The following is a 14,669-nucleotide window of genomic DNA, read 5'->3' on the forward strand; positions in this document are numbered from 1 at the left end:
GAGGAGAGCAAGGTCACGTGGCAAGGGGGTGGGGATCAGGCCCAGGGCCTCAGCTCCCCGCCCTGCCCTAGAGGGCGGCCACTAGCAGTGTGGGGCGGGGATCGGCAGAGTTTAGCTTCGGAAGAAGCAGTGAGGCGTCCCCCTGTAGACTCTCCACAGGTTGTCCAGGAAAAGAGGTGAGAGGCCAGAACCGCTCAAAGGGTTAGTCTGTGGAGAAGGTTCGTGCTTACCCCGTGTCTGACAGGGCACTCTCAAACATCCCCGCACCAGTTCCTCATGAGGAGGAGGCCGAATGGGCAGTGATTTCTTTCCAAGAGGGAAAAATCCATGGACGGTCCTAGGCGAGCTGGTGGCCAAGCAGGGATGCAAAGCCAGGGTTCTGGCCTCTCAGGAAAGAGCACCGTCTAGGTGTTCCTCTCCCTTTTAGGATCTTGTCATTTCGGGGCTTGTAAAAAATAATTAAGGGAATTCATGTTGAGGTGCTGACATCCGGCCTCGCAAATGGGGTCTCTCCCTAACTCCACACAGCCCGCAGCACAGTAATCATGCGCCTGCAGGACTGCCTCGATGCCCTCCCCGCTGCTGCCGCAGGAGCTCCTCACGGAGGGCATGGTCTTATCAGGTTCTGGGCTGGGCGCAGGGCCTGGCAATGCTCCCTGCAGGAATGAATGAGTGGGAGAGCTGGACGATCATACCACATCCCTATGAAGTCTGAGCCCAGTAAGGGTCGGTGGAGGGTGGTAGGGCACAGAAGAGAGGCAGTAACATTTGTGAAGACTTGGCCTTGAGCCAGGCTACAGGGGGTGTTACCATCTCTATTTTGCCAGTGAGGAAACTGAGGCTCAGGGACGTGTGGTCAAAGAGGTGGGGGCATAGGGCCCGGGCTCCCTGAAACCTTGTCGCTCAAGGTTTGTCGGTCCTAAAGTGTTCCCCAAGTCCCCGCCCACTGAGCCCGAGAAGGAGACCCAGGGCTTCTGTCTGAAGCCTCCAGCTGCTGCTTGGCCAGCTCCTCCCCTTCATTTTGAGCCCGCTCTAATCAAAGTTTTTCTCGCGATACGGAATTCTCTCCCTGAAGTCTGGCAGACCAAACTCTGCCCCTCTTCTGGCTTTTAGTCAGGATCACCTTCCCTGGCTTGCTGAGGACAGCACTGCTTAGTTCCTCCCTCTTTTCAGAGCAGTGACCCTTTCTCCCTTTAGGGGGCTGGGGGATGAGGGGTGAGCTTTGCAATAGACGCCAGGAGACTGGGTTCTGGCTCCCGCAGCCAACTGAACACAAGGGATGACCCCTCCCTGACCTCACTTCCTGCAGCTATTCAATGGGAGTCTCTCATCTTTCTCTGTCCTCCCTCCCCAGCCCGCTCTTTCTCCTGCCTTCCCCTCCTCACCCACCATGGCTCCTTGGATCTACTTCTCCCCATTCCCAATGATCTACACAGGGCAGTGACCTTCTTGACAGTCCTGCTGCTGTTACTGCTCAAATGCTATCCTGTTCCCTACTGAAAAAAATCCCACCTTAAATTAAATGCTGTTCTGATTGGGTCACCCCCTACTCCCATCAGATCCTTATCTGTGATGGTTCCAGTCAGTTGGAAACTGAAGACTTCTCACTCAGGACTGGGTTTGGGGGACTGCCACCAACACGTCAACCTTCAACCCCCCTCACTATCTCCCAATACAGCCCTCCAAGGCAGCCAGATACTGGTGGTCCTTCATTTTGCTTTCAGCCCAGTCTCTTCAGCTGTAAGCAGAGATGCTTGATTAGATGGTGAGAAATAACATCTCATTTGTTATTTCACTGCTCCAACATTTACACTTGTCCTCAGGTCTCAGCCTGAACATCAATCCTCCCCAGCCCACACCAGGTGCCCCCTAGACTGCTCTTAGGGCACCTGCCACAGTCCATATTATATCTATCTGTGGGATTTTCTGCCCAAGGTCATCCCCTTTCCCATTAGCTTGGATGACTCCCTGATGGCAGAGATGGTCCACCCTGTCCACTGTGTGACCCCAAGGCCTGGTCCTGTACAGGATTCTGACAAGTACCTCAGATTAAATAACAATGCAATCCCCCTAGGGAGGTCAGGGGAGCCCAATCACTGCGAAAGAGAAAGTCTGCATGACCACTAGCACTCAACAGAGGGCTGGGTGAAGTCATCTAGGCAACTGGATCTCTAGGGAGAGGGAAGAGTCCAGGAAGGCTTCCTGACAGAGGCATATCTAGGCGCATGTGGTACAATCATTAAAGCATAAGGCATATGCAGGCTGCCCTGCAAGGGCAGTGCCACCTTCCCAGAGCTCAATCACCTTCCCTCAAATGCATCCAGGAGGACCCGAAGATCCTCGGAGAAAGGATTCCCAGTATATTAGGGGTAGGAAGACTGTGTTTGCTCCAAAGCCCACATCTTACCTACAAGGAAACTGAGGCACAGAGCAGGGCACAGACCAGTTCCTAAAGAAGCCCAGACCTAGGCCTCATGGGATCTTGTGGTTACCAGGTACCACACGAGCAACACTAGGAGCCGCGGCGACTGGCAGAATTGCAGGGTGTGGTTTTCTAAGACCTGGTACCCTGCTCTTTTCCAGAAGAGGTATCCACTTCTCATTTTCCTGAAAGGCATTTCAGGCAGAGGGGGCAGGGTGCTGCTGGTGCTGCCTTGGCAGGTGGAGAGCAGTGCTGGGCAGACAGAACGCTGATGTGGCATCACCTTGGAAAGGGTGGGCTGCAGGCTCCCTGCTGCAAAGGGCCACAAATCTTTCAGAGGGAGGCCTGTTTGTGACTCTTTAGTGAGCTTGACCTATGACAGAAAGCTGCTTTCTGAGGGAGAGCAAAGTAAGCAATAATCTTGGCTTCATTTATCATCCAGGTGCCTCCACAGGAGAGCGTGGCCACAAAAGCCTTGTTTGTTTGTTTTGTTTTTGGAATTTGCAGTTGTCTATTTTCTTAAGTCTTCCCACTAGGCTAGAGTCATGCGCTCCTGGAGAGTCAGGCCTGGGTCTTGCCCCTGAAATCCCCAGCAAGCCCAGTACAGGGGCTCAATGTTTGCTGAACAAACCATCCTTTCCACGTGTAACACTCCTCAACTTGTCAAGACTTTGCTGAACCACAAAATACATCCAGAAACGCAGGAAACAAAAGAATGCAGAGGTAAAAACACAAAAGCATCAGATAGGGAAAATACCCAGCAGACATAATCAGTAAGCTTGGTTCTCTGAAAACACCTTCAAAATGAACAAACCTTTGGCAAGTTTTGACGAAGAAAAGGAAAAGCACTGATAGGCGATGGTGGGAATGAAAAAAGGGATACACTGACGATGCGGAGATTGTAAAGGGCAGGAGAAAACTACACAAAACTTCATAGCAATAAATTACCAATCTAGGTATAACAGATGACCTTTTATGAAACAACCCAAGCCCTTTTACAACAATAAACTCTGACAACAGCCCTGTGCCTTGGACAGGCAGTGTTCCTGTTATGTTTTCTAGAAGGAGAAGAGATGGAGAGGTGGACACCCAGCACAGGGCCCTGGCAAGCCACCCAGCTTTGTCTCAAAGGTCACGGCCATGGGAGCACGTGCACATTGACGGCACAGAACCACGCCACTCCCGCACTTCCAGCCATCGCCCGGAGCCCCCTACGTGGACGGCCAACCTTATTTATTTTTCCACTTGAAATGCCATAAGGGGTTTCACTTTATTTTTACTTCAAAAGCAGCACCATAAAAATTCTTGATGATTAGAGCTCCAGCTGTCTTAAGTTGTTTGTCAAGGGATCGGTTACTCAAATCTCCTACGGAGGGAAACAGTTTCAGGCGAGAAGCCATGGGAGCTGAGAAACGCAAATGTCTCATCTCTGAAAACTTTCAGACTCCCTCCTGTTCACCGCCTGGCCTGCCCCCTGCTCCCCCGCCCCCAATCCCACCATCTGCTCTCCAGAGAGCAGATCAAATTTTCAGCCTAAGGTACTGTGGCGCCAAGGCCTCAGCCCCTCCATGCTACCCGTTGCCCCCCACCAACTCAGAAATCCAACACCATGACCCAAAGGGACTGCAGCCACATAAAACCACAGAGGAAAGTTTATAAAGCTTTATTAAACATTTCAAACAGCTGTGCAACGAACACACCAGAAATAAAAGCTCCAGAATAGCAGTCCAAATGTTCCACAAGTGTGGCCCCGCAGTCCCGTCCCCTAGATGGACTGCCTCCAGTTCTGTCCTCTGCCTGGCCCACCTCCCTCCCCCTTCAGGCAAGAGAAAGATGGATGGTTTAGACTGGAAGGACAACCATGCTGATCCCCAGCGGGCAGGGGCCAGGAGACAGTCTCATGTGCCAACACTTACTGAAGCGCAGAAAAAGAAAAAAGCAAGTGACAGTCACAAAGTCTTCCCGTGTATTCTTCGTAACGTATACAGTCTATACGCGCAGGACCGGAGAAGCTCCTGGCACGAGGACGATGGCCACCGCTCCCCTCTGTCTCGTCTGAACCACCTCGGAGTCCAGTGTGCTGGTCACTCTGCAATCCCCATACTAAATACCAACTGTAGCGGCCCCTACAAGCTAGCTATTGCTACACCTCAAAATCACAACACGTTCGATAAAGCTTCTTTAAAAAGGATTTACACATGTACTTGTACACGTACGTATACACACACGCGCACGCACGGCACACCACACCAAAAAATATCCAAACACCTATCAGGGGATCGTGGCTGTTATGAAACACACAAGTACTCTCCCATTCACTCGGCTGGGGACTGCTAGCTCTACGTAAACACACCACACATCAATCCTGCAGAGCATGCATGGGAGACAAAATGAGGCCCCCTCCTTGCGACAGCTGAGACAGGCAGGAGGAAGGGCAGAGGAAGCGAAGCTGGGCTTCTGCGCAGGAGCCCAGACCCCCAGGTGAAAGAGCAACATGTATCTGTTACTTCTTCCTTCAAAATGACGTGGGGAAAATACTGAAGATTTGTGGACAGCAGTCAAGACACAATTCTGTCTAGCCCGCCGGCCAGGGAAGAAGAATGAAAAAGCGAGGCTCTCGGGCATCAGCAATCTCTTTATATTCGAGATAAGTGCAAAACGGAGCCCTGTCTTGGACAGGTGCTCCCCAAAAAAGGAAAGGGCTAAAGAGAACTAACAGGAAGCCAAGAGAGGGACGGAGGGGTCAGTAACACTCTGACAAGGAAGGGTCACAGAGGTGACAATGAGACTGGCATTTTATCTGCCCGGATCATGCTGGGGCAGTTGACCAGGATGGGTGCAGGCTCCTCGTGGGAATGAGGCGAGGGGGGTGGCCATCCTGCCAGTCAGGGGCCAAGATGGGGACAGAACACACACAACCACGAGACCACCCACGACTACAGGACTCTACGATAAAAGCACCGGTCAGTGCTATTATTCACATTATAAGGATAAAACGTCACAGGCCAAAAAGGCGCCATCAGGAATGTGGCCCCCGCAGGGCCGCGGGATTTGAAACTCCAATGCTTTATGACCTATGTCAATGCCTCCCCTCCCGTCTTCTGCTTCCTTGGAAAGCTAACTGGGCTGGCTGTTAGGTGCCCACAACGCCGGGGTCGTGTGCCAATTCCGGAAGCGGGGAATCGGAGCAGTGGTACAGGAAACAGTTTCCCCAGCAGCTATAGCAGATGAGGAACAGGGCTGCCAGGAAAACCAAGGCACAAATTGTGCAAGGCTTCCGTTCCAGGAGGAAGCTGAGCAGGTAGAAGCCCATGAACATGGAGTGGCTGAACCACAGGGCGGGGTTGAGGGGCTTGGGGATGAGGAGGACGGGCAGCAGCCACTGGAGGCAATACATGATCTCTGCTGGACAGGGCCTTCGCCAAGGCCACCGGGCACCGCTGCAGGAACCGACCTAATGGGAGCCAGCGGGCGCGGGCGGCTGCCCTCTGCTTTCTTCAACCCTCGCTCTCCAGGAGCTGAGCCGCTGTGGTCTCTGGCTGTCAGCCCGGGATCACCAAGGCAGCAGGGATCCTGAAGAGAAAAGTCAACACAACAGACAAACAGACACGAAACAGACAGACAGACAAAAAAAAAAAAAAAAAAAACAGGAACAGAATGTATACTTATTTGGAAAAATGGATCATGGTTAACAACAGCAAATGTGAATGCCCTTTCCTCCCTGCCCACCCATGGAAGTCTACTCCTCTCCAAGTCACCCTTTCCAGAAGCATCCTGGGTGTCTCCCCTTCTTGGGGGCTAGGCCAGAGGGCTCTAGGCAGGTCCGGCACAGTGGCCTGGCTTTGCCTGGGCCCTGCCCAGCAGAGATCATGTATCGCCTCCTGGGGCTGCGGCCCGTCCTCAAGGGACCCAGACCTCACAATACCGCCCTGTGGTTGCCACCGGACGGCCATGGGCTCCATGCTGTGACCCCTGAGGAATAAGAAAAGGATTCTGTATCTAGTATCTCTCACAGCAGGTGCTCAGTGGAGAGTTAAAGTAGTTAGTGGTGCACTGCCGGCGGGAGATTGCCGGCAATGGATCCTTGCAAGCTCTGGGAAGGCGCCGCGGCAGCATCACCGAATAGTTTGTTTTAAGATGGCAGCCTAGAATGAGCTTGCCTTTTTCAAATAATCCGGCGTCATTTTATTAAAATCGGCCAACTTCTTCGAAAGTCAATGTAGGGGGAAAAAAATCACCATGCTACTTAGTCCAAACTGACCTCTCTGGGTTGCCTTGTGCTCTCCATCTGCTGCCGGCACTGTATAGAACTTGACTTCTATGAGCTTTTAATCAAAATTAATTTTCTATTCACATAGGGGCAAATGCCAGTTGGCCCCTGTGCCAGGCAGTTTGCTGGAGAGAAGTGGTGCTCTCGAGCAGCGGGCCACCGGTGCGCCAGGGCCGCGCTCGCAGACCGCATTCCGGTCTTCGTGCCGCGCCAAGAATCGGAGCGGCAGCAGCCACGACCCTCTGGCGGCGGTAGCAAAACCCTCCTCCAAGCTCCAGACGCCCAGCGCAACGGGTACAAAGAACCTCGCTGGCTGAGGAAGACCTACCAGCGCCTGGGGGGTAGGGGAGCAGAGGTTGAATTACCCGCCTAGCAGAAAACTATCCCAGAGCGCATTCAGACCACTTCTTTGGAGAGCTCATCCCATCCCTTCCGTGCATACAAAGGCGCCATCCCTCCTACAGGGTAGACACCCGATGACTATCGCTTTTGCACCTAGGGCTCAGTGCCCTGGCTCGGCTCCCTACAGCTGCCACCGCTGTAGATCTAGCAACCGTAAGAAGCGGGATGCGGGCATCAGGGAAAGGTTCCGCGCTCAGAGGCTCTCGCAAAGCAGAGGACGTGGTCTTCTAATACATCGAATATTAGAAAAAGAGTGCTGAGCGGGGGGGCCTGTGAAGCCAAGGCTTCTGGAAGGGGCACCTGTTTTTGCTCCGCGGGGCAGATGATCCCTCTCTAAATTAGGTCCCTCTGCTTTTCCATCCTTGCCCAGGTGTGATCTGGCGTGGCACCGGACACTGGGCTCGAACTTGCAGGCCCGGGCTTGGAGAGATGGGCTCTGCTACTAAGGGGTGCGCACCCGTACTCTTACCCTATGCGCTAACTCAGAGTTGCATTTCCCCTCCATTTTACATTAAAATTCAAACGCGGGCACGACGGAATCTTCTGGAAAGGGGCTAAGATGAACTCAGGAGGCGGGGGTCGGTGTGGAAAGAACAGATGGATTATTTTTTTTCCTCTCCTGACGAATGAGGAGCGCCCCCGGCCACCCCTCCTCACGGAACCCCCCCCAAGCGCGCATGCGCACTTGGGCGGTGGGCGGATACTTAAGGCGCGGCCACCGCGGCTGCGGCAGTGCGCCCAACAGCGGACTCCGAGAGGCGAACGGACCTCGGAACCGGCAGCACTCGCTCTCAACCACCCACCCACCACTCTCGGAACCATGGCAGCAGTGGCAGCAGCCTCGGCTGAACTGCTCATCATCGGCTGGTACATTTTCCGCGTGCTGCTGCAGGTAAGTGTGCCCGGGTGCTGGGTGGGAGAGGGTCGCGATGTGCGCCCCCTGAACCGGCAAGCCCGCGTCACAATTGCCGCATCCCGACCCTTCCTGTCCTGATTGCCGCGATCCCTGCCCACCCAAGTGCCGCGGCCGGCACCGCACGCCCCCGCCCGTCCCCTGCGCCCTCCTCCTCGCGTAGACCCTTCCCAATGCGCCCGCCCGGGAACAAAGAGTTGGGGCGCGGCGGGCGCCAGCCGCGGACGATCGCCGAGGCTCTTAGCGACCAACGTGGTAAGAAAATACCGCTACGTGAGACTCGACCCCAGGAGGGAGGCGGGGCACTTCTGTTTTGCGAAAAGAGACTTTACCGCTCACACAGCGGAATTTTTCCGCCTTAAAAAAATTGCGCATTGCGGGGAAATTTTCCTTTAGAAAATATAGTACTTGCGGGGGTGGGACAAAAAATAAGTTAGAAAAAGGCACTTCTCAGGGGAAAAACAAAAACAGCACTCCGCAAACAAGATTATAACAAATCAGAAAAATTCGCGGGAAAAAATGAATTAGAGAAAATGCGCATTGCAGGAAGAATAAATCAGACAAAAGCACTTGGCAGAAAAAAATGCATTAGATAAAAAGCGCCTTGCAGAAAAAATATTAGACAAAGGAGCTAACAAACTATGAATCGATAAGAGCGCTTTGAAGAAAACAATTAGAGGAAAAGGTTCTTTGCAGGAAAAATAGAACAGAAAAAAAGCGCTTCCGAAAAAGGACAGTTCGCTTTATTAAAAAAAAAAATCAAATAGAGGCAAAGCGCTTTGTGTAAAAAGAAATAAATAAGAAGAAATTGCTTTGCCCATAAAATCATCTACCCTAAAAGCACCCCTTGCAGGAAGAATTCCCTGCTAAAGGAATCCTTTGCCAAAGGAATCGCATATTTCCTTCAAGGTGTTCCTGGAATGCTGCATTTACTGGGTAGGATTCGCTTTTCGAAATCCTCCAGGGACACAGCCCATTGCGAGAAGTGAGGTATACCTAAGTTGTGGGTCCAATCAGCTTGCGGCCATGCAGCCTTCAGCACAGTTGGAAAAGCTCCAGCTGCCCTGACTCGTGGACAAGCTGCGCCCGCACCCGCCTCTCCTCATTGGACAGGCGGGCGGGGCAGGGGGCGGGGCGGGGGCGGGCACGGCAGCACTACAGACACGCTGCGGGTGCTCGCCTCTAAGGGCAGGTCCTGGGTCTCTCTCTCTCTCCACAGGTGTTCAGGTACTCCCTGCAGAAGCTGGCGTACACCGTGTCGAGAACCGGACGGCATGTGCTGGGAGAGCGCCGCCAGCGGGCCCCCAACTGAGGCTCCAGCCCCCTCCCCTGGGCGGCCCTGTCACCAGGTGCTCCTGTGCAGTTCCACCAGCATGGGAGCCAGTGCCGCGCAGGAATGGGGCGTCCCCTGTGCCCTCTCGCCAGAGGAGCACTTGCCAAGGTCAGTGAGGGGCCGGTAGGCCCCCGGAGAAGCAGCACCGACAATGACGACAACACCAGATCCCCTCCCCACCCCTTTGCACCCATCCTACTGCGGGTGGCGGTAGAGGGAGGAGGGGGGAATGGGGGGAGCAGACCCCTGAGATCTGGGCACAGGCAACGCATTCAGATCTGGACCAAATCGGGACAGCGCCATCCCAGCCCCACAGCCACGGCCATGCCAGCAGGCCGCACCACAGAGATCCAGACAACCACACCAGCCAGCAGAATGGACATTCCAACTTCACCAGCCGAAGCCCTGAATCTCCGTGCAGCAGACAAGTGACAACTGCGTGCCTGTGTGGCGGGGCTGGAGGGCAGAGGGTGAGGGAGGAGGGTTAAGAAACAGAGCGGGGCCCTCTCACTGTCCCTTGCCTACGGAATGTGCATTCCAGCCTTGCTGCCTTTGCTCCCTCAGTTCCTCTTTCGCCCCACTCCCACCCAAAAGAAATGTGTCACTCAATTTGGACCTACTGAACAAGAAAACGAATCCCATCTTTACCAAAACACCTTCTCCAAGCCCCCAACCCCTCACTGATCTTGCATCCCCCAGGTCTCACGCAATTGTGGTCAATATTGTGGTAATTGCTAATTGTAATGATTGTATAAGTGTGCATTAGTTGTGTCTCCCCGGCTAGATTGTAAGCTCCTGGAGGACAGGGACCGCCTCTACAAAAAAATTAAAAAAAGTACCTCCCCTGTCTCGCACAGTGTCCCAGGACCCTGCGGGGCGGTGGAGGCGCACCAAAAAGTTTTGTCTCCTGTGACTTCTTTTCCGGCTTCAACACATACTTCTAAGACTGGGCTGATGTGCACTGTACTTGGGAGAGGGACGGAGGGGAAGCAACAAAATGGGAATAAACCTTCACACACCCAGTTCCATCTCAACACTGTCCTGAGATAAAGGACCGCATGCCCGCACCACCACCCAAAGAAAAAGGTGGACATCTTCACTTGTGGTCTCGGAATAAGGGACCACTTATACCTGCCCAAAGGTGTGGGTGCCTTCAGTTTTCCTGGAATAAGGGGCTCTGGCAAGTAATCAGTGGGAAAGATGGAAGGAGGGAAAAGATAGGAGGGGGGAAAGTGGGAAGAGCCCTCAAAATGGAGGTACTAGGGACCAAGAGGGTGATCAGGAATTCAGGACACAGTCTTATCTCCATCCAAGATCCCCAAGGAAATGAGCAGGGCGGGTGGGGGAGGGTGGGGGGGGCACTGGTTTGGACAATGACTGTGGGGTAAAAGGTGTGGTGTGGCACCTCCCCCACCCAGCTCATCCCTCCCAGCCCTATCACCTCTACCAGAACCACTACAAGGGCATCCTGCCAGGCCCGCCTACTTTCCCAGGGTCTCCTCCCCCACCCTCAGGAACCTCTCTCCAGCTCACTCTCCCCACTACTGGGTCCTCTGCTTCTCCCAGCACGAGCCTCCATATCCTTAAGGGTGCTTACCAGGTCCCGGGCCCTGGGCTCTCCCCTGCCATCATGCCAGGGTGGTAGGGTGGGCTGCCTGCTCGGCTCCCAAGTTCTCTCTCCCACTCCTCAGTGAGTCAGGGCTTCTTTTACGTGGGGTCAGCTGACTGCTTCACCAAATGGCCCTACCGCCTGTTCAGCCTTGTCTCTGGCTTTGTGTGCCCCTGTCACCACACACCTGTTCCTGGGTCAACATCCAGGGCGTGAGTTGGAGGGCTATAAATCTTTCTGCCACTTCCTCAAATCCCTTAGTCACAGTTGTCACAAACAATTCTGGAGCACAAAGGACCTCAATCCGTGGAGCCTGATGTTACCCGCCCCTGCGCTAGGGTCCTAGCGTTTCTCAGCCCAACCACTAGCACCTTTAGAGGCACCTATAACTTCAGTTCAAGATAAGAGAATCATGGAGGTGGAGGGTGTAGACCTTAATTCCAGTACTGGCTTTGCTATCAGTCAGCCCAGGGAACCTGGTCAGGTCACTCCTAGCCACCTTCGGTTCTCCTCTGTAAAAGGACTGCTAAGATCCAGTGAACCCCAACATACTAGAAACATTCTGCCATCAAAGTGGCAATCAGGACTCAATGGGACTAGGGTGCGGATGGGCGATCGGAGCCTCATCTTCCTCAGGTTGGGTGGTTCCAGCCCCTACCATAGCCTATTGGTGGGGTAGGTCTCCTCTTGCCCCAGGGTGACTCAGCAGCAGGCAATGCCCACACCTCCCTTCTGAAGCCTGTATCTTGGCAAGCCTCAAGACTGGGAGTTTCTGTGGTTTTCCACACTAAATGCAGAGAACCATGAACATATTTCAACATGTGTTCTCAATAAAGGGTGCCCCTCCCCTCAGAGCCCTCAAGGGGTGTACCCACAGCCCCAATGCCCCAGATGCTCTAATCTCAGCCCAGTTATAAGGTAGCTGGGTTCAGGGGGACAGGCTGCAGCAGCATTGAAGTGTCTGGCTGCTCTCGACACTGTAGGCCCCCTTTTAAAAGGCAGGAGGCTGCTGGCAGCCCCAGGGCTTTCCAGATGATCTTGGCAAAGCCCAACTGCAGGGCTTTCTCCATCCATCCATCAGCAGGGCTCTGAGTGTGGCATGATGAAATGACAGACTTCCAGGCAAGGGCTGCCCTGATGGGCTGCACCCGCATGGGTGGCTTGAATGTGCAATGTCCACTCCCCCCTTTCATGCCCCATCCAAACCCTCATGTTATGGCAGGAAACACAGTCCACCAGAGAAGATGGAAGGAATGTGTTCACTTTCTATTCCTGTGCAATGCTTAGAAATCTAGTCCAAACACATCTTGTTTATAACATTTTTTCCAGAAGCAATACCATTAAAACATTTTATTCTGATAGAGAGCAACAAAAAGAGTTGAAAATGACTACAGTTTTGTTGCAAAGCCCTTAGTCCACAGGCCCCCCCTTTGCTTAAATTTTCTCTACCACATCCTCAAGACTTTGCCCCCACGAGGCCAAGGATCGAGCAGTTGAGTTATGAGGGAACTGGAATGGCTTTGTGAGACTCCAGCAACAGGCAAGACTCTTGGGACTAATGCCCCCAAAGGATGTTAGTTTCTTAGCCTAACCAGTTGAGGTTAAACCGCAGAGGGGTCTAGGTACCATGACTGTCGGAAGTGTGTGGTGCTATGTGACACTGTTACCTCTACCTGGGGAATATCTGGATTGCGAATGAAGGACAAGTTTCTTGAGCTTCCGCTGCAGGACAGCAACAGCTTATTGCATGTGGGTTGGGCAGGATTGGATGAGGGAGCAGGTGTGCTGTGAGTCATTTGCCAGACATTTATTTTCAAACTTCTATCTACTCAGAAGCCAGTACCCTACAGTGAGATTCTGAATTTGCAGTGAGTTTTCCCCCAGAGATTTAAACGTGCACATATATACAAAACATTAGTCTAACAACAGCCTCTTTTCCCCTGGAGACATCTGATTTCCTCTATATGCCCCAGAGACATGTCACCATCTTCTCTGGTTATGATCCTGCTTCCCCTCCGCCTCCTTTTCTCCCTCCCACGGGGCCCATTCCCCAGCAGGATCCAGATTCCAGAGCATTCCCAGAACAGGAAGTCAGAGAGGCAGGCAACACATGGTCCTTGGTATATCATACAGCGACAGGCTTGAATTGGAATGCATATGTTTCAAAGATAAGAGAACAACAACAGAAAAAGACAGCCAAACCCAGCCTTCCAGATTCCTCTTTGAAACATGTTACAGATAAAAGGTTAAACTGTTTTTGGCAGCAATTCTAACAAGACCAATTTCAGATACGGAAGTGATCTGGTCACTGGAAACCGACCAGGGCTCGGCAATCTTTCAACAGATTCGCTGACATTAATTAGTCTCTGATTTAAAACAAACAAACAAACAAACAAGATCTAACACTTGGCATTAGCACTTAAGCTGGAACGTGTGTGTGTGTGTGTGTGTGTGTGTGTATGTGTGTGTGTGTGTCCTGGCTTTAGTGTTGCCGTCCAGAAGGCTGAGGGGATGGCTGTACCATGTCAAGCAGGGCAAACAGAAGCTGTCCCCAAAACACCAGTTCCCTGAAAGGGATAAAACATGATCCGAACCTATAAACAGAAAGGCCGTTTCTTTCCCAGGACAGACCCCAGTCTGCCCCAACATTTAGCGTTGAAAAGGGACACAGAGGCCTGGAAGGAAATTAAAGAAGGTGTGGAAGAGGAAAGGAAAAAGCAACTGTCCCCCATCCCCCATTCTTCTCTCCAGGCCATTAGTGTGCCAGGCAACCCATTCCTTCAGCTGCCCTTGAGGGCCACTCCCCACATATACTGTAGGAAAGGGAACGGGTGTCCGGACTTGGTGTAAAATTAGAGAGAGTAAGAAACACCCGCGACCCAAAGCAGAGCGTCAACCTATCACCCCAGACACCAAGGCGGGGACCCGGGGAGGGAGACCCTTTTCTCTCCTCTCCCCCACGCCCCTTCTGGTTTAAAAAAAAAAAAAAAAAAAGGTAACTTAAGTGGCGGGGACAGAGTGACAGGCATCTCAGAAGCTGGGCCCCCTGCCACGTGCACCGGGGCCGGAGAGAAGGTTGTCGCACCCCCAGCCCCGAGCTCCCCAGCTCTGCCTGCCCCATCCCAGAAGCAGACAGGCGAGTGCTGACCTTGGAGGCCTGAACGAGAACCCAGGAGTCCAGTGCCCTGCCCTCGGGCCACGAAGAGACCCCCAAGGCCCAGGCTGGGGGGCCAAACAGGGCAATCACGTGACACCGGACAGGGGCGGCCCCCAGGCTGCGCGGAAGGAAAACCCCAGAGAGGGACCGGACGACGCCTAAGGTGACCCCGAAGGGACAACATGGCGGCGCGGCCGCATTAAGGGCCTCTCATCCCGCCCCCAAGAGGCCGACGCCACGGTACCTGCGAGCCCTGCCATGGCGCCGCCGCCACCGCTGACGCCTTCGTAGCCGCAGCCTGCCACCACTTCAACTCGTCTACGACGCCGCAGGAAGCAGGGGAGACGCCCCCTTCGTCTTCTAGTCGAGCCGACCGAGGACCCCTTCTGGGATCGGGCTGCCTACGGCAGATGCCTGATAATACGACCTAAATTGGGGGGGGTCTTCTATGCCCGATATCCTCCTAACGTGTGCCACAGATGACCATTTGAAGACTTTTTGCTAATGTGTTCAGAAATCTGGGGGTTCTGAAGTCTTCAAATCCGAAGAATTTTTGATCAGGC

General features: G+C 53.4%; 2 protein-coding genes across 4 annotated transcripts; one reads left to right on the top strand and one right to left on the bottom strand.

The window, feature by feature from the left end:
• Positions 1-4,079: 4,079 nt before the first annotated feature.
• BLCAP (BLCAP apoptosis inducing factor) lies at positions 4,080-14,451 on the bottom strand. The gene is made up of 2 exons (XM_082857644.1): positions 14,351-14,451; positions 4,080-5,995 (listed from the first exon to the last, which is right to left on the bottom strand). The coding sequence occupies exon 2, from the start codon at positions 5,817-5,819 to the stop codon at positions 5,556-5,558; it is 264 nt and encodes an 87-aa protein (XP_082713770.1). The 5' UTR covers positions 5,820-5,995; positions 14,351-14,451; the 3' UTR covers positions 4,080-5,555.
• On the top strand, positions 7,864-10,173 carry NNAT (neuronatin). Of its 3 annotated transcripts, none has more exons than XM_082857150.1 (3): positions 7,877-7,986; positions 8,917-8,992; positions 9,227-10,173. In XM_082857150.1, the coding sequence occupies exons 1-3, from the start codon at positions 7,915-7,917 to the stop codon at positions 9,454-9,456; spliced, it is 378 nt and encodes a 125-aa protein (XP_082713276.1). In that variant the 5' UTR covers positions 7,877-7,914; the 3' UTR covers positions 9,457-10,173. The 3 variants fall into 3 exon arrangements, with proteins under 3 accessions (XP_082713275.1, XP_082713276.1, XP_082713274.1); XM_082857148.1 differs by having other exon boundaries at positions 8,917-8,997; positions 9,227-9,448; XM_082857149.1 differs by lacking the exon at positions 8,917-8,992 and having other exon boundaries at positions 7,864-7,986; positions 9,227-9,448.
• Positions 14,452-14,669: the final 218 nt, after the last annotated feature.

This window comes from Leucopleurus acutus (assembly GCF_964270905.1).
Source record: "Leucopleurus acutus genome assembly, chromosome: 16".
In the NCBI taxonomy this organism is placed as follows: Eukaryota; Metazoa; Chordata; class Mammalia; order Artiodactyla; family Delphinidae; genus Leucopleurus; species Leucopleurus acutus.